Source organism: Delphinus delphis, chromosome 14 (assembly GCF_949987515.2).
Source record: "Delphinus delphis chromosome 14, mDelDel1.2, whole genome shotgun sequence".
Lineage (NCBI taxonomy): Eukaryota > Metazoa > Chordata > Mammalia > Artiodactyla > Delphinidae > Delphinus > Delphinus delphis.
This window is the reverse complement of record NC_082696.1, coordinates 22135020-22157831: the sequence shown is the minus strand read 5'-3', so window position 1 is coordinate 22157831 and position 22812 is coordinate 22135020. Positions and strand designations below refer to the sequence as shown.

The window sequence follows — 22812 nt, the reverse complement described above, 5'->3', positions numbered from 1 at the left end:
GCCTTCCCCTAAAATCCTGGATCAAATCAGCTGAGCATTGGCCTTATCTTTTCTTTTTTATTTCTTTTTTTCAGTCTGCTAAAGACAGCCAAAGGATCAGCACATTTACATTACTTGGATGTTGTACCAAGTGGGTACCATTGGGTATACTTTTTTTCATTAAAATTTCATTAACATTAAAATTTGCCTTTATTAAAGGTTTTGATAGAAAAGTTACTCCAACATGAAATTTTCTTACTAAAGTCCTTATTTTTTATACTTTTGAAAAGACTGTACCCTAGGAGGTAGATGCACATCTTTTCACATAGCTTCTATATCACTAGAAGTCCTGTAAAAATATCAAACTGTGAATTGAAAGGCTGTACCTAAAAATGATATCATGAAGCAAATTGATAGAACGAAACAGGATATAGTGGAGCCTTTGTCTTTTGCTTCAGCAGCCCAAATCTAATTGTTGAATAATGTGTTTTAGAGGACAGTGGTGTCTTTCATTGAAACGCTGTGCAAAAAGTTCCAGCCAGGCAGTGTGCTATTTCTAGTCAAGTGTATGGAGGGTTTACGTACTGAGAGCAGCTGTACAGATGTTAGCATAGGAGCAACTCCGAAGCCAGTTCAAATGGAAACTTAGATTTGCGTCCAAAAGGTCTTACGTGAACTATAGGTGTTTAATTTTCAGTTCTCCAGTGAGCAAATGTTTAAACATAGTAAACAGAAATGACAAGCTAGGCTATCCTTTAAGGTTTTGCTTTTCTCATCTTCTTCTGTGAAAAGGGTCTTTGTTGTGTTTGAGTTGCATTTGTTGCTATACATTAAGTTTTTCATACAGTCACTTAGAACATTTTTCTTTTATGTTTTAGCCGAGAGCTTTGGCCTGCATTTGAAGTTCAGCGTGGTTCATATATTTCTTATTGACTGTTGTTTGTTATGAGACAGAGGAACTTCATCTGCATTGTTCACTTTTGAATCGTGACTTATAGTTTTGTAGAAGAATAATTGTAAAACATCATAAAATAATATCCAGAAAAATGGTGTGTCAGAGAAAAGTATTCTTGATAATTTAAGAAAATATTCCTTTCAGGCAAAATCATCTATATGCAAACTATTAATATCGCTTTACAAGCAAATATTAACTTTCATTAAAATTTCAATAAACTTCTTTTGTTTTGGCTCATTTTGCATAGTGAAGCTAGCAGTTCTACTTAGAGCAGTACCATTCTGGCTGGGTGGTCCTTCAGAAAAATGCCTGATGTCTTACTCATCCCCCAAATGGAAAGTTAGCCAATTATATTGGAGAAGAAAATCATTTTGATTTCCTTGAGTAGAGATTTTACTCAGATTATCTTAGCAAATAATTTTCAGAAAAGATCTGTTATCCAGATATCTCCTACTTAATTCATTATTAAAGAATCAAAAAATCTAAAGTTTCTCACCTTTTTTGGATTGAGATTTGGTGCCAAAATGACATATAGCCTTCCCACCATATACCCTTCCCTGGGAAAATGATATATGTGTTTCTAAAGCTTTGTATTTATATTGGAATCCCAAATCGCCATTGTTTGAAATTTCCCTTTCAGTTTGGACTTCCTTAATGTCATTTCAATAATCCCTGGGGCTCAGTCTGCCTAAGCATCAGTGTTATTTTGATGAAGGGGGGCGGTGACTGAACTATGCATGATACCTGGTACTGAACCAGAATAATATTATACCTATTATTATTGGAAAATAATAATAATGGGATCGTGAAAGGAATCTGTATGTTAAAATAATATTTCCCTTTCCCTCAAACAACACGGCAAAGCTAAATGATCGAGAGCATAGAAGCAACTTCCAGACATTTCGAATGATGGCTCAGCTCCCTCAGTAGTGAGTGAAACAGTTATGTGCAGCCTGAGTACTCTGACACTGTCCAGCGACGGAGAGGTTTGCCCCAGTTCAGCCCTCTCAGACACTGACCAACTTCTGTTCTTAGGTTGCACCTCCGACTGGAAACACGCTGCCCTGTTTGCTCTGTAGGCCAACCAGCCCACCCACTTTTGGTGGCTTGGCTTCCTCTCTGGCTTGCCTGCAGGTGTGACCTTATTCCCCCACCTATAACAAGTCACTCTCCCATTTTTCTGAAGTTTAAAAATAAAGCTGGCTGAAAGAAAACAGTAAGCAAGTAGATTTTTATGTTCTCCTGGAAACTTATAATTATGCAGCTTGGTGAACTTCATGAACTTCTTCCAGTGTTTTTGCTGCAGACTTGTGATTGATGTGGAGGCTCCCTCAGGGCAGAGGTGAAGCAGTTTAACTGTGGAGAAGTTGATTGAGTTGCCTGGATATGCATAACCGGCCAGAGGCTGTACAGCGTTACACCTACATCGCCTTGTCCCCGACCCAGTGCAATCTGAAATCAGATAAACATTTTGGCAATGGTGTGGCAAACCAAGGTTCAACCTCACTGCTCAATAGGTGCATTAATTTTATGAAAGTAATAGATGATTTTTTTTCTTTTGTAAAGTAAGTTGGTAGGCATCAAGAACACACAAAAGCAGCTATTTTAAGTAGAAAGGAGGTGATTTTTTTCCCTGATGTAACCACACTCTAAATCTTCACAATCTGTCACAGCTTGCTCTGTAATTCTAAGCCAGCAATATTCAAAATAGCACAATAAGTACTGTTAGCAAGATGTGGAAATTTCTTGAGCAGTCGGAATATATCCCAGAAGCCAGGATGTTTGCCGAGCATTAGCTCTACTTGCATTCAACCTGCACTGGCTGATTCATGACTCCGAAGTGGACAAATAACACAAACAAGCTGAGACTCATGAAACTCAAAAAGACCCTCTTGCCTCATAATATCTTGAGCTGTACGTTGGCATACTCCTTTCCTTGGGGAGCATCAGATATCTTCATGACTCTCCTGGAAGTTTCTTCCTAGTGGCGGGAGCAGTTGAAGCTCTGATGTGTGCGAGGCCCTAAGTTCATCACTCATACTAGGGTTTTAGAACCATAAGAGACATTCTTTCAGCTGTGGAAACCAAGACCTCAATGGCTAGTCACTAGCCAGGGGCAGAACCCACTGTGATCCACTTGCAATATATCCCAAATAGTCACACAACCATAGATTATTTCAAGATAAAGGCAATTTAATCCCCTGTCATCTGGCACAAAGTAATCACTCACTAAATGCTAGTTGCTATTACAGTTGTTATTTTTATTTCTCTGCATCTCCAGAGAAGACGGGTTGATGACTTTTATATGTGTTTATATTGCTTATATTCACATTAAAAAATACCTTGAAAGGTATAACTTTAGATCTGGAAAGGATCTTGAGAAGGCTTCTAGTTCAGCTTCATAAGCATATTGTTCTTGCTACAATGATTTTTTTATTGTTCTTGCTACAGTGTTTTTTTCCCACAACAGTAACAATTTTTTTTTTATCAGATAGACCTTGTGATTTAGCTAGAAAGGAGTTGGACTAGAAGAAATCTTTTTAAAGTTCAACTTTAGAGTTTACTGAAAATATCTTGAGATAATCTATTTCTTTCTCTCCCTCTCTCACACACTTCTCTAATGTATTTTACTTGAGGTCTATGTGCAAAGTCAACATTATATAAATACTTTGAAAAGTAATTAATTCCTGTGATGGATTAACTTAAGGCAGGTAACAGTTGTAAGCAACCTATTTATGTATAAAATAGAAAGTTTTAACGAAAAAACATTAAAAAAATCTATATTATGTAATTTTTACATCAGCTCTTTCTTATTACTAAGATGTTTACATTAAAAAGTATTCTGTAAAGGGGCAAAATTATGCCAGTTGCATCTATAATTTGCTTTGCTCCAAACCTTGACTATTTAAACTGCTTCCATTATGTGTACAAACCTGAGTGTTTTTTGTTTTTTTTATGTCTTCAAATTAAAGGCTCATTTGGAAAATGTGAGCTAAGATATATACACTTACTCAGCTACTACTGTCTTCTTCCCAATATATTCTCCCAACTTATTAGGAGGGCAAGTTTGTAAAAGCAAAACTAGTTGTAGCTATTAATTTCAGGGACTTTACCTGCACCCACATAACAAGGACCTTTTAATCCTACCTTCCCTCTGACCACCCTCTGATAAACATATGTAAAGATATTTAAAAGAAAACTGAAAATGAATGGAAGTAGGGGCCCAGAAAATTGAATAAATGAATGAATGAATAAACGAATGAATGAACAAACTGAAATATGGCTAACATGCTCTGCTATTAAATAACAACCACAGTCACAACAGTAAAAATGAATATGATTTGAGCATCTCACTTTGAACCAAGTACAGTCCTAGTACTTTACATGGATATCTCATTAGCTGCATTCATGTGCTTAAGAAGTTAGTCATGCGCTATTTAGCCAGTAATTACATCATTGCCTTCATGGGTATTAGAACTATAATTAGCTTTTATTACGCTAAGACATTCTCTACTTATGTTGGTAATATTTACCAATACTTTTCTGGTTAATGCTAACATAAACCAGTTTTACCCTGCAATGCTGCCTAGATAGTCCATATGGAAAGATTTTCTGTGACATTCTCAAGTAAAATGAACATTAGGTGAGTGTTTATTTTTTTATAGTTCCCTCAGTTTCTTTTTTAGGGGTAATAATACGTCAAAGTAAGACAGATCTTCGATAAATGCTACATTGGTCACTTTGCTACCTTTTTATCTTACCCATCAACAGTTAGGCTTTGATTCACTGAATCCTTGTAGAATTAATCTTCCTTTACCACTGTAACTGCTTTTTTCTTTCCACAAACAAGCTGCCAGGATGGTTTGCTGTCTTTTGTCTCTCTTCTTGTCATCTGTCAGCCCTTTGGGTTAGGCTGCTGTGATTCTTACAACAGTCTTTGTTCACTGGTAATTTTGTGTTGTTTATGTGTACAAGGGTTAGGTTTTAAAAAATATCTGCTAAATACAAATCTGATTATTTTACTTTCCCCTAATTAAGACCTTTTTATTTTCCCTACTGCTTTTATTACATTTGAAAAAGAAAGTTTTTAGCATTGCTTGCAAAATCCTGTAGAATCTAATCTCTGCCTATCTTGCCATCTTTATCTCATGTTTCTCCCCACTTTGCACACTCTGCTTCAGCTAAACTAAACTCTTAAGTTACTGCTCTCTCTCACCCACAAGCCTTTGCAACCTGCTGACCCTACTGCACAGAACCCTCTCTTCTTTTTCTCCTCTGCTTCCCTTCTTCACTGGCCCACTTCTCTGCTGCATTTTCAGATCTCAGTTTCTTTCTCATCTGTTAGGAATGGCTCTGTTTCTACGAAATCTAAACATTGGTTATGGCACTCATCTACCTGCTCTATTAGAGCAATTTTCACATTGTATTATCACAATCTACTTATTTATCTGTATTTGTAGTAATCTCTACATTCCATAACATCAGGGATTATATCTTGCCCACAACTGTATTCCCAGTGCCCAGCACAGTGCCAGGCACATAAATGCTTTACAAGTATTTACTGAGTGAATGGTTATGGGGGGATGGTGAGAGATGAGTTAGAAAGGGTGAACAGGACAAATATGTAATGCTATATGTGTCATTCAAAGAAGCTTGTCTTGTTAGATTTCAGAGAAGATTTCAAGTTAGAGAAAACATTTTATATTTTTAGTTTTTTTTTCAATTCTTTCTCGTTTTGTTTTTATTTGTGTTTAAATTAGAAACAGTGTAAGAATGCTAGCTACAGGGTGTAATATTTTTTTTATTTTATTTTTTAATTAGTTATCTATTTTATACATATGAGTGTATATATGTCAATTCCAATCTCCCAATTCATGCCACTCCCCACCCCGCTTTCCCCCCTTGGTGTCCATACGTTTGTTCTCTACGTTTGTGTCTCTATTTCTGCCTTGCAAACCGGTTCACCTGTACCATTTTTCTAGATCCCACATATATGCGTTAACATACATTTGTTTTTCTCTTTCTGACTTACTTCACTCTGTATGACAGTCTCTAGTTCCATCCACATCTCTACAAATGACCCAATTTCGTTCTTTTTTATGGCTGAGTAATATTCCATTGTGTATATATATCACATCTTTAGCCATTCATCTGTCAATGGACATTTAGGTTGCTTCCATGACCTGGCTATCATAAATAGTGCTGCAGTGAACACTGGGGTGCATGTGTCTTTTTGAATTATGGTTTTCTCTGAGAAAACATTTTTGTACTTGCATTTGCATTTTCACAGATATTTCTTGTAGTGATGGGGAGGATGAATTGGAGGTGACAAGACTATTGACAAAAAGACTAGTTACTGAGCTTTTCTCCAGGAGAGAAAAGACAAGAAACTTAAACTAAGTAGCCATGGGAATGAGAGAAGGGGATAAATGAAAAACCATGAATAAAATCATATATGGTCATGGCCCTTGACAAACTATTTTAAGGGGTGTGGAAGAAGGAAGAGAGAAGGGATATTCAGAGTCCTAGCTTGGATGATTTTCTTACAACTAACACTTATAACACGGATAAGTGGTTTGAGGAAAGATGTTTGGATTGAGGGATCTATGAGATATCCAAGTGGAGATGTTGAGTAGACATTCTCGAGTGTGGGTGTGGTGTGCACTAGACCATGTATGTCATCAGCATTTGGACATAATGGAGGCCTATGTTTAGATGAGATCACCCAGAGAGAATGAACATGGGGGAGAAGAGCTGAAGAGAGAGGAGAGCCCCATAAAGGAGTGGCTTGGGGCACACTTGGTTTTAAGGATCAGAAATCCATAATGCAGGATCAACAGAAGTGGCACGGTAGGTGTAAGAGTTCTTGTCGTAGAATCCAAGGAGAAGCCACAAAGAACAGCTCCTCCGTTGATGACTGGACATGGCATGTCTAGAATTAAAGTCTCTGCTCTTCAAAGTTCTGGTTTTCTCTCATCTCTCTGTTCTTACATTTTTTTCTCTTTCTCTTTTCTCTTTCTCTTTTCTCTGCCCATCAGTGTCTTTGTTTGCAAGTGGCCAAGGAAGCTGCTACTTTGAGTTTATATAACTTTGTCATTCTATTGTTCATCGTTTTCTGAATAAATTATCTGTGCCTCTAACTTCAAAGAGAGGGAATCTGACTGAGTAGCCAAGCCCATGATTTGGTTCCCTTCAGGTCAGGGGTCCTCCCCTGGGGTCATGGGACAAATACAACTACCAGAGATGTAGGAGAGGCAGATCTTCCTGGGAGCAGGTGAGTAGGTGGAGATTGTGAATAGCTTCTGGCAGTATGTTGTTACTTAACGGAGTGCTTTTCAGATTTTAATGTGCTTGCAAATCACCAGAAAATCTTGTTAAAATACAGGTTTTGTTTAGAAGGTCTGGGTGATTCCACTTGTCTAACAAGCTCCCAGCTGATGCTGATGCTACTGGTCTGAGGCCCATACTTTGAATTGCAAGGATTTTAAGGGCCAGTAGAGCAGAGGTAAGCTCAGAGAGGGCAGAGAGAAAGGCAGGAGGAGAGCAAGGAGACAGTAGGAACCGAGTGGAGAGACTCAGAATCAGGGAGTGTTCAGAGGCATCAAATGTTACAGAGCATGAGTAAGATCAAATTGGAAGCCTCTTTAGTATAAATAAACTGCATGATTTTGAGAATTCTTTCAACAGTGCTCAGAAGTCTATGCATTAGAGAGCAAGAAGGTCCATGGCTAGATTAATACAGAGTTAGGGGTTTACAGTGCAGGAAGGGAGGGGATAAGAGGCTTGAATGTATTAACCAGAAGGTAGATTAAGTGATAGGCCAAGCAGCTGTAGACTGTTTCAAATGGTGCATTGCCTTTAGATTATTATTATTATTATTATTTTAACACCTGGAGAAAAACTCAGCCATTACTTAAGACAGAATAGTTTCCCATGAGAATGTGTGTGGGTGTGTGTGCAAATGCATGCATGTGTGCTTGTGTGTTTAATCCTCTTGCAAGGGATATATATCTACATAATAAGCTGACTCTAGAAGGATTTACAGCAGTTCACTTGTTTGGATCTCCCCACAGTATTAGCTTTTGCAGTTACATATGGAATGTTTTCATGCCAAGGTGATTATGGAAAGACAGGATTCAAAGTTTAAGCATTAACAATATTACAGACAGAAATGTGTTTGAGGGTGTGGTGCGTATGAATCTCTTTGGAGCTTCAAAAAATTGTCAAGCTTAATGGTGCCTCACCAAGAAACCTTCACTTCAACTTTTTGTTAGTTTTCTAGCAAGGCCAGACTTAATTGAACTCATTCGAGTAGAGTGGTACACTTTTGAACCCAGGCCTAAGTCACTGCGGTACCTTCGTATTCATGGTGCTTCCAAAGAACATTTTGAGGTTGAAACATCCCAGAGGGAAATCAGACAATTTTCCGGTTAACCCTGGGGAAGCCAGTGCTTGAGGAGGAGTTTGAGAGCAAACAGATATCCTTCCTTGGCTTCTGAGAGTTCTAGCAGGAGAATGGAATGGACAACGTAACCTTGGTGAAAGAGTGACTTTCCCCTGGACGGCAATGCTCTCTTTGAGTGCAGAGCTTGAAGAGGAGTGGTGAGGGAGTGCGGGGATGCTTGCCAAGTCTGTCACATTAACAGAAACGCAGATGTCACAGCCAGATTGCCTTCAGATTCCTTGCCATCCTGAAAAAATATGCATAGAGGCCTGAAATCACTTAAATTTAAATACTTACTTTGATGAAGTCATTCAGTTCTGTGTATTATCAGTCATTTAACACATGCCAGCATCTAAAGTATTATTTATATTTTACGTTTCAATGATGCTATATCTGGCAGCATTTCTCTTGATCTGGAGCAATGGTGTGTGGCTGTCCTGGCTTGGTAGTGATTAAGGCATCAGGCTGATCCTGGAGCTCTCAGTTGCTGCCCTTAGGCTTAATCTTCAGAAACCACCAAGGCTACTAAATATTTTAAACCTTTTTAAGCAACTCATTGATTAGAATTTAATAGATTCACATAGGTAATTCAAACAGTGACTTTGAATAGATGCAAACTGAACAGGCAACTGAAAGGAAATTTTCTGGAGATATTTTTTTCACCGGCCAGATTTTACAGCAAATTTATTAGTGTCAGTTTTACACACATTCAAAATAAAAAAAAAAAGATTTAAGTACATTCATTTCTTCACCACTTAACACAGTATAGGAAAATCAGTTATTTTGTCTACAGATGTGGGTTGAAAGCCGCTAAAATTGATCTCTTTCTATTTATCTCTTAGGATCTGATACTCCTGTCTTAGATTTTAAAGCACATAGTATTTGATTTATAGAGAAGTACTTACAGCAAAGGTGGAGTAAGAATCCAAATCTCAGATTTAAAAAAAATGAGATAATGGTTCCATTAAGTCTAAATCTAAGTGTTCTTTATAAATTGAGATAGCCTTTGGCATAACTGGGAGGTTTTCCATTTCAGATTTGCGTTTCTTTGAAGAGTAAAGTTTTGTGAAAATATGCAGAAGTAAATTATTACTCAACATTGCAAGCATAGGCAAGAACCAAGGGTGGAATTTGGTTTGTTTGTTTAGATTACCAGAAAACTGCTTTTACGAATTATGAGTGTGAATATGTTATTATATCTGTCTTTGAGAACAACTTGAGCCAGATGTTTTGAGTTGGCTCGCTTTTAGAAAATGTTAACTCTGGTTTTACCAAGCCCTCATTCAGTGGCTACTTCAGTAGCCATCTTTTTAAGTAGCCCTGCCTTTAAGAGAAAACAAATTAATTTCTTCATGAACTGGCTCACTGTGTAGGAATCAATTAGCAGTGACATTTGATTGCTCCAAGTGGACAAATCCAAAGCACTACATTTTAGACTCTCTAACATTCTTTACTAAAATATTTCAAAATTAGTTTCTTAAAATACATCAATGTTAGCGTGATTACACTAAGTTTAAACATGTGTTTACACTTAATTTCATATGTTTAACTTTGAAATTGCCCATTAAAAAGCATTGTCTCTTAAAACAAGACTTGGGCTCATCACTTTGCTGTGTCTTTTGTTTAATCTTGGCAACTTTTTTCCTCCTCTAGAAAAACACTAGACTTATATTCAAAAGAGCTGGTTTGAACCTTGGTCCTGCTATCAATTAGATATGTAACTTTGGACAAGTTATATAATCTATAATAGTCTTATTCGTGTCATCTGAAGAGGGAGGAGGTACTAATTCCCAGGGTTGTTATGATACCAAGTGAGATAATCTATGTGAAAGCCCTTTACTGTGATCTATAAATATAATGAACACCATGATACTGTGCCTAGTTTAATTGACATTTCATCCAATTAAGATAATCGCTATTTGGTAGCATTATCTCTAAATGCGGTTTAGCTACTGCAGATGAGAATCACATAGAAGAATGCTTTAAGTGCTTTTTAAGTGATTATTATGGGTGTCTTCTCTTTCTCTTTTCTATCACAATGAGTGCCTAAGGGAAAAAGTGATTCCGTTAAGGTGGGGTGCTACTTTTTCTCTCTTAAATTATTGATTCACAGATTTTGTTATAGTAATGATTAATAATAGCCAACATTTAAATAGTGCTAACTCTGTGGCCAGTACAGTTTCCAGGACCTTCCAGTATTAATCTATCTAGTCCTCCCTATAACCATGGGTGGGGGGCACTTTTATTACCACCAGTATAAAGTGGTGAAGCTGAGGTACAGAGAAATTAATTTATTCAAGATTACATGGTCAGTGTGATCTGTCAGATTGACTTGTTTGTATACCTTTCATTAGCTCTAGGGAAGAATTTGGCAAAAATAATGTATCATGATAAAGACAACAATGAACGTTAGCTGGGTCTTGGATGTAGGGGATAGCATCTCATTTTGGAAAAATGATGCTGCTTGCATGCATGTTGGAATGACACAGAGACCGTATCTTATTTTCCTTTCTTTTTTTCTTTTATAATCTCCAGTGCCTTTCACTGGATACATTACTGTTAATCTACTAGGATTAGTTCTCTCTCCTGAGCCCAAGGTATAGTCATAGAAAGCTAAATGTGCCAGAGAGGCAGGCCCCGCTCATCTCAGTCTCTTGCTGTGAGTGAAACCATTGGAAAAAAGAGCCCCGAAACCCCATCCAAAGAGATATCCCAGACCTTATGCGCTCAGCCATAAGGTTGAGCGCATAAGTTAGGTGTGTTTTCTTTCATTTAAGTGACTCATTTATTTGTTCTTAAATTTAACAAATTTTATCAAAGGTCTCCCATGTGGCAGGGGTGCTGTGAGTTCCTGAGGGGTAAGATGGTGACTATGACAGTACATACCCTCTGCTTGTTCAGCCTAGAGAATAGTGGGAGAATCCGACAATAAACAAAATAATCTCACACATGGAATTAACCCAGCTGCTACAAGGAGAGGAGCATCGTGCTCCAGGGATGGATAAGAGAAGGCATTTGGGGCTTCCCTGGTGGCGCAGTGGTTGAGAGTCCGCCTGCCGATGCAGGGGACACGGGTTCGTGCCCCGGTCCGGGAAGATCCCACATGCCCCGGAGCGGCTGGGCCCGTGAGCCATGGCCGCTGAGCCTGCGCGTCCGGAGCCTGTGCTCCGCTACGGGAGAGGCCACAGCAGTGAGAGGCCCGCGTACCGCAAAAAAAAAAAAAAAAAAAAAAAAAGAGAAGGTATTTGGCTAACACTTGATGATCATAGATTGTTTTCTCTGTCTATCCTCAGCCCTGTAAAAGATGTTGGAGACTTAGGGAGAAAGAGCCAGAGGGAGGGCAAGTTAGAAAGAATGGTTGGGGAGCAGAATTGGCAAAGCAAACCCCTGCATAACACAAGGTGGCCACAGGGAAAGGAAAAAAGAAAAACCTAACTCTAGCAGCGTAACACATCTAAATCCTTGAATATATCACTGTATCATAGAAGAATAAGTAATACTTGTACTAACTACCGTTTTCAAGAAAAGTCATTGCATATTCATTCTACTCAACTCAGTAAAAGAGGGAAGAACACAGTAAGTTGAGAGTGAGTTCCATTAACCTGGTAGAAGTCTTTTACTTTTAGAAAGTGTATGTGTCAGTTTTATGACAGTTTATTTATCCAGAATGTTGGATAAATGACATTGCTGCCTACATTTATACAAATGTTTAAAAACAACGTGAATATTAATTTCAAAAGCATCACTAAATAGAAAGACAGTAGACCTTGGTTTCTGGATCCAGCTGGTGACCAGGCCCTGGATAAGTACTACTTGAGAAATAATTGATTGCTTTACTTTTCTTCCTACCTCTTATTATCATCTGTCATTACATTATTGTTTGTTTATCTTTGGGTCCAAAACTGAAGTGTAAGAATCATTCAGACGGAGACTTTGTCTTTCCTGCTCATTGGTATATACTATTTAGAATAGTGCCTGGCGTGTAGCAGGCACTCAATAAATATTCACTGAATGAATGAATAAATAAGATAATCGCACAGGTGTATAATTACCAACTAAAATAAACAAGCGGGAGAAGTGAAAGTATTTTTCAAAACTATAAGTACTGGGCTTCCCTGGTGGTGCAGTGGTTAAGAATCCGCCTGCCAGTGCAGGGGACACGGGTTCGAGCCCTGGTCCAGGAAGATCCCACATGCCACGGAGCAACTAAGCCCATGAGCCACAACTACTGAGCCTGCGCTCTAGAGCCCTCGAGCCACAACTACTGAGCCTGCGAGCCACAACTACTGAAGCCTTTGTGCCTGGACCCCGTGCTCCACAACAAGAGAAGCCACCGCAATGAGAAGCCCGCGCACCACAGTGAAGAGTAGCCCCTGCTTGCTGCAACTAGAGAAAGCCCGCATGCAGCAATGAAGACCCAACGCAGCCAAAAATAAAATAAATAAATTCAAAACAAAACAAAACTATAAGTGCTTCACACATACAAGGTGATGCTGTTTATTTGAATTTTAGAAAAAACTACAATCTGCCAGAAGATAACTTGTTGAATTTTTTGTACTGGTAGCTAGCTTTCTCTTTAAACATTTATTTCCTGTTTCTCTTCCATGGTTTGTAATATTGTTCTACATTTATGGTTCTATAAGATCCCCTCCACCCCAGCTCAGTTAGCCTGTAGAGTAGAGATTCTTCATCTGAGTCAGTGTACCTATGTGAAATCCAGTGTTGCCTCCTGAGGCCTCATGTACTCCCTGAAATTGTATGCCAAGGGCAGTGGCCCCTGTACACTTTACTGGAGGGAGTTCCCCTGACTTTTATCAGATTCTCAGCATTTATGAGCCCCCAGTTTAAAAAATCAGTGCTCTAAAATTTTGTATTTTTCTTTTACTTTTTGTTGCTCTCTTGGTTTTTCTTTTTCTTCTTGAGATGGTTTCATTTTCCTTTTAATGTTGATGATTATGTTTTGGTATTTTAAAATGTTTACTGTTTGATTGTCCCCATTGTGTGGTACTCTTGGGTAATTACACGCCTCTGATCCCAGTCCTTCTCTCTGTCTTTCTTTTGTCTGCCCAGCAGCGTGGGGATGTGCCAACTGCAGGGTTGTCCTCTCCAACCCTTCTGGGACCTTTACTTCTCCGTGCTACCCTAACGACTACCCCAACAGCCAGGCTTGCATGTGGACCCTCCGAGCCCCCGCGGGCTATATCATTCAGATAACGTTTAATGACTTCGACATTGAAGAAGCTCCCAATTGCATTTATGACTCATTATCCCTTGATAATGGAGAGAGCCAGACTAAATTTTGTGGAGCAACTGCCAAAGGCCTATCATTTAACTCAAGTGCGAATGAAATGCATGTGTCCTTTTCAAGTGACTTTAGCATCCAGAAGAAAGGTTTCAATGCCAGCTACATCAGAGGTATGTAAACCAAAGGCAGCGCCAACCTTCTGGTTTCATTTAGCCTGTTCTACAATAAACACGAGGACCAGAAGACGGTTATGCTCTTTTATGTGAATGTGAATGATTAGGATTAGAATTTGAGTGCAAGAATCTGTTAGTGTTCTCTGAACGTTCTCATTAGTGATATAGTTACCAGATCCAAAATCTGGTTACAGTAGAGCTGAATTCTTTTATATTGTTTATATACAGAACATTTAAAGGCTGCTTGAAAGACCCTGTAGATATCCCACAGCTAATAATTGAATCTGTAATTCTAACATCTCTCCGTCAAACATTTAAAACATTCTTATTTAGAAATCCTTTTATTTTAGGCTTTTAAGATGTTGCCCTTTTCAGGAACTAGGGGGACAAATGTGGGAAATAAACATATAAATTTAAATGTAAAAAGAGCTATGTATAACTGAAGCTAATAAACAGCAGAGCCTGAGGAAAGCCCCTTGAAAATGGCTAATTGAAGGAAAGAAATATATTTTTATCAGACGTATTTCCCGGGTTCCGGCATATCAGAACATTTAAATAATCTCATTCTCTCCAAGCCAGTCTTTCCTTAAGGAAATCTCAAGCTTTGAGACTGTGAGATTTAGTTATACTTTTTTTTCCTTCTGAGCTGCTTAAGTAGGTGTTATGTATCAAAAAAAGAAACAGAAGAGAAAGGCACCATTCTGACCATTATTATTACAAATTGTGTTTTTGGTTTCAGCTTTATTTACTGTTTGTGACTGACATTAGATATATATGTGGTTAATTGAAACACGCATGCTTTAATTTTTCAAATAATGTTTTAAGGTTATAAAATACTGTAAGAAATTTGAAGATTAAAAAAGAAAAGCAAATTAGAATTACCTGTACATCTACCACCCAGCCATAACCACTAATAAAATGTTGATGGACATATTTCCTTCCAGCCTTCTTATTTTAACAATGCATGTAGAATACTGGTTACATATTGTATAAGTATCCCTTTGGGTAAGTAGACCTAGAAACTGCTTTATATATAAGAAGTAGACTAAAAAATAATCATTCTATTAGATTCCATCGTGAATTTTTGACTAGAATATTATATTAAAATGATGTTATTACTATAGAGCTATTCTTGGTATGTATTAGAATATATTCAAACTAGTATTCATATGAAGCCAGTATTGAACAGTATCTTTGGGGAGAGCTACTTCTCTCTCAAATCAGTACATAATGTTTCACAATATCTATAATATTAGCACAGAGCTAAATCCATTGTGTTACTTAATAATTTTAGATATGTCACAGAAGGACTAGGCTAAAGCATTTTTATTTTGAATTTGTCATGCACAGAATTATAGTAATCTATATTAGTAATCAGTAATAGCTGTATATTGACTATGACACAGATACCGCTCCAGCGCTTTGAGGGGATTAACTTATTCAGTTCCTATGGCCCACCTGTATAATAGATGCCCTTCCCTTTGTTTTATGGACAAGGGAGCTAAAGTAGAGTGGCATGCCCAAGGTCACAGGGCACTGTGTGGGAGAGCTGGGCAGGGAGCTCCACTGTCTGCCCTTTAACCACTGCTCTTTACTGTCTCTCAGAAACTAGCTCACATGCCCAGATGTAAAAGAAATATAGCTTAAAATGCCATTTTTGTTTGTTTTTTTACCCGACTCCCTCTCCTCAGTGGAATTGTCTTTGCCTTTGATCCTAAAGTAGCCTGGTGATGGGGAAGACAAGTAGGATATGGGGTGTCTGAAGGGAAAGGGTAGCACAGGAATGTTTGAGAAGGGTGAAAGTTAATGAAAAATGGAACTATTAGTTATTATGTTTAGAAATTATTTGAAAAGAAACATAGTTTTGAAAATCATAATGTATAAACAGAACTTTCTTGAAACCAGTAGGTTCTTTAATTTTCCCCCCCACCCAAATCAGGGATTTAAAAAAAGAAAAAAACTGTCACCTTGGCAGCTATAACTGGAAGGTTTAGGTGTGAGAGCCAACCGTGATTAGAGTTAAAAATGGGTGGGGTTTCTTATTGTTATGGGTATAAGGTACTGGGTTGGTGAAAGAGAGTGGTGGACAGAGAAAGAGGAGAGTGTGGGACAAAGGGTGGGTAAAAGTCAATTAGTAGAGAGTGTGGAGGGGTTGGCTGTATCAGACATTTTGCATCTCATTAGTCCATGTCTGACGTTAACAGGCTTTATCTGTTACTGTGTTTTGTCCTAGTTGCCGTGTCCTTAAGGAATCAAAAGGTCATTTTACCCCAGACACTAGATACTTACCAGGTATCTCTTGCAAAAAGTGTCTCTATTCCAGAGCTCAGAGCTTTCACACTCTGCTTTGAAGCAACCAAAATTGGCAAGGAGGACAACGAATGGACAGCTTTCTCCTACTCAGATGCATCCTTCACACAATTGCTCAGTTTCGGAAAGACCAAGAATGGCTACTTTCTATCTATTTCTGGCTCAAAATGCTTACTAAACAGTGCGTTACCTGTAAAAGATAAGGAAGATATTTTCACAGAAAGCTTTGAGCAGCTCTGCATCGTTTGGAATAATTCTTTGGGATACGTTGGTGTAAATTTCAAAAGAAACTATGGGGCAGTTTCATGTGATTCTACCATTAGTAAAGTTATTCCTGGGAATGGGAAATTGTTGCTGGGCTCCAATCAAAATGAAATTGCCTCTCTAAAAGGGGACATTTATAACTTTCGACTTTGGAATTTTGCCATGAATTCCAAAATCCTCTTCAACCTCAGCTGCAATGTGAAAGGGAATGTGGTGGACTGGCAAAATGACTTTTGGAATATCCCAACCCTAGCTCTGAAAGCTGAAAGCAACCTCAGCTGTGGTAAGTCTCTGGCATAGTCACTCTTTAATTTTTTTCCATTGTTCTATGAATATGTTTGTCAACAAGAAATTATATAGACACACATATATGTGTGTGCTTACCAGCCATACATATTCAATCAAAGCTTTAGTCCTACCATTTTTAACTTTTTCCTGTATCATAAAATATCACATGGTTTATACCTAATATAAACAATTGTGTATAATTATTGCGTCTCATATAGAAATGTTAACCCCAGGACTAAAACAAAAGAAATTAATAAGTTACTGTCTTTAATCATGAAGATGATACAGTGAAAAGCTGACCTTTGTTCATCCTAGAATGAAATTTCCAGAGCATTACTTAAACAATCACCACCTAAAAGAATGGTATTTACAGGGCTTCCCTGGTGGCGCAGTGGTTGAGAGTCCGCCTGCCGATGCAGGGGACGAGGGCTCGTGCCCTGGTCGGGGAAGATCCCACATGCCGTGGAGCGGCTGGGCCCGTGAGCCATGGCCGCTGAGCTTGCGTGTCCAGAGCCTGTGCTCTGCAACGGGAGAGGCCACAGCAGTGAGCCCGCGTGACAGGCCCGCGTACCGCAAAAAAAAAAAAAAAGAAAAAAAAGAATGGTATTTACTTAGCCAATATTAAAGATTGTTCATTTTATGGAAAATCTTGATAATCAGGAATTATCAATTTTCTTTAACTTTTTTCTCCATTTATTTGAAAATGAGCATTTGTTGTTTGATAAAAATACTATTGTCTTTTTGGTTGCTCTTTGGGAGACTTTAAATGTGATATTATTCTGAGGAGCTAACTGCAAAATATTTAGGGAAATAATTCTAAGTTACAAAAATTATATGAAAATAAACTTCTAGCAATTATTCTCTGTGTACATAAGTCAATTAAGTCCTTATTTTACTGTAGGACTGAGTCAAATATAAAAAGTATAAATTTCATTATCAATGTCATGACTAAATCTAAGGTGTTGATAATATATATTTTTTTAGTCACAGAGATAACTGTCAATAAAGGAGGGATAGAAGGGGCCTAATATTCAAAAGTCATTTGTATGTGACTTTGGAGGGAATTCTATCAGAGCTTCATTCCCAATACTTTTAACAAAGTAGGACCCACTGTGAAGACCTGAGGTCACCTGCCCTGTTTCCCTGACCTGCGTTTGCCCTTCCAGCCTGGGGGGCTCCTGTCACCTATCCCTCTGTGGGCCACCCATCTCTCCGTGTGGTCCCTAGTGCTCCTGAAGATAGTGGGAGGCAGTTATGTGATGTCTTTTGAGAGGTATTTCCTTGTGGGCTGTTGGAAAGAGGGTAAACCTCCTGTTCCAGGAGACCCTGGAACTTTGTAAGAGTTAGTGGTGTTCCCAGCATCATCTCATTCTGAGATTAGCTACAGAGAACGACCTTCAGGGACTCCCAAGAAGTCTTTCACTCAGCAAGGGAACTGAGAAAATCACGTGTGTGTGTGTTTGGTGTGGCATGGTGAACAGCGAGGAGAGGGCAGTGGTGTACTTCCTATGTTCAGGGTGATTATCTTTAGTCTAGGGACCTGTTTTCATCATATCCTTGGCCATTATTAAAAACTCATAATATAGACTATTTAATATTTGCCTTCCTGTGGGTCAGTATTTGAGGACTATGACAGCCAAAAGAAAAAAAAGAAAAAAGGATTTGGCTAGTCATATTAATAGTTGCAAAATACTTAAATTATACTTAAATTGAATGTATATTATGTACTAGGTACTGTTTTAAGTGCTTTATGCATGGTAACTTATTTCCTACAACATAGATCCCATGATGTAAGTTTTGTTATTAACCCCATTTTGCATGATGTGAGTTTTATTATTAATCCCATTTTGCAGATGAGTAATTGAGGCACAAAGAGATTAAATAACTTATCCAAGGTCATTTAATTAATAAGTGGCCAAGCCAGGAATTGAAGTCACAAAGTTCAGTTTTAGAACTGTGTTCTCTTAGACTGTCTTTCAGAATAGGCAGGACTAGAAGATGAGATGTAGTGCTAGAGTAGGCGAGTCATTTCTTGCCAAGATGAGGAATACAAAGGTCCAAGAGCTGTCTCTTCGGGCCAGAAAGCACTGCTGGCCAAAACACTAGCTTTCCCAGGTATTAGCATGGTATTTGTATTAAACAAAATAAGGTTTCTTTCCTGCAGTGCTTCTTTGATACCTTAATATAATAAAATGTGAGGACTGTAGTATACAAGAATTCCTAAACTTATTTTAAGAAATCCTCTAGACCCGGGGTTGGCAAACTAGGATGTTTTTGTAAATAAAGTTTTATTGGACCCAGGCATGCGCATGAGGTTTTATATTGCCTGTGGCTGCCTCTGTGTTAACAACTGCAGAGCTGACTGTGAGCGATGACATGGCCCACCATCCTAAAACATTTACTGTCTGGCCCTTTAAGAGAAAATCTGCCAACCCCTGAAACTAGACCAATAAAATCAAAGGGTCTAGTTTTCTGAAGCACACACTTTGGACAATACTGGAAAAGAGCTGCTAGATCTTCTGGGCCAGAGATAATAGACCAGTCCCTCAGGGGCTAATTTAGCCCTTAGACATAGGTGGTGGTGGCAGCACTGCTTTGTTTTCATTTATTTACATTTGTTCCACGCAATGCTTTTAAATAATGATTTATTTCCAACATTAAAAAATTTGATTTCACATAAAAATGAATGTTTGGATTCTCTGATAAAGAAAAAATGAACACTAGTCTAGTGTTTCTGCCTGAGCAACGCAGCTTAAGCTAAGTGGTGACCACCCCCTTTGAAGGGGCTTTCCAGGTGCCCTCGGCCCTTAGCACCCTCCATACTCTCCCCACGCCAGCCCCCGGTAGATTGACTTTGGCCGGGGTAGGCACTCATGTTTGAGAACCCCAATTTAGGCCACGCCCTTCACTTTATAAAGGGCAGGAAACTGAAGCTTAGAAAACAACACAAGTGGCGGAGGCAGTTGGTGGGCTAAAATTCTCGTTTCCTGTCCCCGTGCCCAGGGGTTATACTTGGGAGTCCTCATATTTTCTTTAACACGGTTTTTAAAGCTCCTTTCCAAGCCTTACGATTACTGGAAAGCATCAGATATGTGCTCGTGGAGCTCAGCCATTGGTAAGTTTTCAAAATGACTTCAATCAAAGGAGTAGCACAAGTTTACAGAGTCAGTGTCTGAGTTCCTTTAACTTTTACAGTCATCTTCTTGACATTCCACAATGACGCTAAACACCCCCGTTCCGTACAGTCAGATATCCTGGACTGTATATCAGGACTAATAACAGGAGAGGGAGTTTCCTGCTGCTTAATCATAAGCTTTGGGAGTTGAAGAACCCAAGTCACTTATTAACTGACAGGAAATACCTGTATCAGAGATTATATCTAAGCTTGTTAGCTAAGCAAAACTTGAATAAGTGAAAAAAAGTATGCTCTATTAACATTTTAACCTTTCCTTTTTTCCAGAACTCTGTGGCTTGCTGTTTTGGGTAATGGTAATTTCCCAAAACTAATGATCAGTACAGTAGCCAATGGGAAAACAGAATTTCATGCCTAACATTCCATTGGCTTGACAATGTCTGTTAAATATGAGCTTTCATTCCAGAGTCAACTTGTGATAGAAAATGAATAGATTTTCCAAAGGTCTATTGCTAAGTAAATTTTAATATGAAAATAGGATGGTAGAACAGAACTGACTGCATTCAACATTAAAGCATCCTGTCGTTTGTTTCAAATATTAAATATCCTAACCTTAATAAAATCAATATTTTATTAATAAACGTTTTAGTAATTTCATAACTGGACTTTTGTTTTCCTATGCTGTTCTAAGTATAGTTAGGGAATATACGTAATTAGGAAATTTCCAGCACTTTTTTTTTTTTAATCATGGTTAATCTTGTCAGTCCTTTTCAGAAAGAAATGCTTTATTTAGCAGCAATTCCTTTTCATTTTATATCATCATTCTTTTTCTTAGGACAATGTTATTAAACAATAATGAGTTTTATAACCTCCGTGGATAGACAGTTTCCCTAACGGACTCTTTAATCATAAGTGCAAGTATTTGCCTGAGTTATGATTCGAGTTTAGATACTGACTAATGTCCATCAATTTTCACAAAGTACAGATAGTGCCTTCTATACCAGTTATATTTATTTTACTCATGACTGCTCTTTCCTGAGTGCTACTGTGTAACTCAATGAAGAGTCTAAGTTCAAACAAATTACATTTATTTAAGAAGCATTTATTAATCACTTCCATTTATTAACCACTGTGGATGTAGAGATAAGACACAGCTCACAAGTACCCAAATTTGATGTTAATCCTTTTCTAGAAGTTTTTGGATTTGGACCGACTGTTGTTTTCCTCTCTGAAATTTTATACTTAATTACCAAGGCTTCATCAACTCCTGGATTCCTACCCTTTCATTTTCAATTATTGCAGTTTTGTCCCTCACAGCCATAAAACTCTGATTCACTATTGGCTCCTTCCTTTCATTCCTAACAAATTACTGAGTGTAGCATTTTTAGATGACTGAATTTTTTTTAAATAATAAAGATGAAATCACTCATCTTTACAAAGGATGTTATTCTTTGAAGATGCCCAAACTCTTTATGAGCATAAATGGCATCCAAAAATAATTTTATTTTAAATATATTTATGAAAAAAACCAAATTCAATTTAGTAACAGCTGCAAAGAAGGAGTTGAAAGGGATTATTATTTGTCTTATTAGTGCAACTCACATGAGAGTTTAGCTCTGTCAGCTGTTATTTGGATTGTCATTAAGTTGGGTGTGAGATGGGTTATTGGCTACTCAGTCTTTTTTCACTACAACTTGTGTAAATATTGACTCCTTTCAGTAGCAAAATTTTGGAAGAACAAAAGTAGAGAAGAAAGATTAACAGCTTTACAGCTTTTCGTCTACTGCCCTTTCTTAGAGATTACTTTTTTTTTTAAGGAAATTTGACTTTAAATTTTGCAGTTAACATTAACTGAATACCTTTAAACCTTAAATTTTGCAGATAATATTAAGTGAATACCTTTAAACCGTAAATACCTTTAAATATTTGGTATCCACAAATATCAGTGAATATACATAGGTCACATTCTGAAAAAAGTTCCTTAATGATAAATATATTAATAGCCAAGACAAAGAATTGTCTCCTTTTCCTTAACAATCTTCTGGTTTGTAAATCTGTCCACCTAGAAAAATTGATTGGGAGAATGACTTTTCTATGTAGATATGCTGAAAATGGAACTGGGTACAAATAAAAAGTTTGTGCACATTTTTAATATTTTATGTATATGTAATTTGGTATATTTGTAATGTAAGATTTCATTTATCAATATTCTGGACCTTTCTAATTAAATTTGTCCCTTGTATTCAAACCATTTTCACTGAAACATGCTTCAAATTTAATTTCTGTTGCTATACTGAATCATCATAAAATAGTGTTCATAAAGTATTTATAAAGCAATGTCAATTTGCTAAACTAAAAGTACCCAAGAAGGAACAACTGATAGTTTAATACTGAGAAGTAAATGTTACAATTTTCCATAACAAGCATATCACATGATGAAATTTAGACTTGCTACCATACAACGAAACTGATGAAATGTTAAAGAAAATTGTTAAACATCTTACTCTAAATCCTAACTCTCCTGATTTTCTCTCCTTATTTCCACCTCTCAGCTCTTTGATATCTGCAGTGGAAATGTAGTTAGCCTGAAAACTTGCTTTCCCACAATGCTGTCCCCTTATCTCCCTTTGTCTTCCAGAGATATTGTATCAGCACCGGAAGTGGCCTTAGGAGCCTTTGTCTGCCAACATTGTGTGAAATTTGAGAAGCACAAACACTCAGTCCATGGGTCTCCTCTCTTGCATGTTATAGTGGCTGAGATTTCCTCAGTCATTCTGAGTTTTAAAAGCTTTTTAGTTTTCAGAAGTTCCTTACTAAAATATAAATACCTAAAGGAGAAGTAAGGTCATGCAAGAAGGGGGCATGATGGGAAGGAATAATGGGCAGAAAACATTCAAGATCGAATTCTAGGCTGGCTTCAACTTCTACCTCCTCACGTGCTCTTTCTCCATAGTACACAGATTAAGTTTTTAATCGGAAACACACACCACCGCCCCCCACCGCCCCGCCCGCCCATCTCTG

The 22812-nt window shown here is 37.8% G+C and overlaps 1 protein-coding gene across 1 annotated transcript in view; it reads left to right on the top strand.

The window, feature by feature from the left end:
- Window positions 1–22812, top strand: part of ADGRG6 (adhesion G protein-coupled receptor G6) — a 135550-nt gene that overhangs the window by 50648 nt on the left and 62090 nt on the right. Inside the window, exons 3-4 of the mRNA XM_060030658.2 lie at window positions 13452–13793; window positions 16030–16653. Coding sequence (XP_059886641.1) covers window positions 13452–13793; window positions 16030–16653 — 966 coding nt within the window. The remainder of the gene's footprint in view (window positions 1–13451; window positions 13794–16029; window positions 16654–22812) is intronic.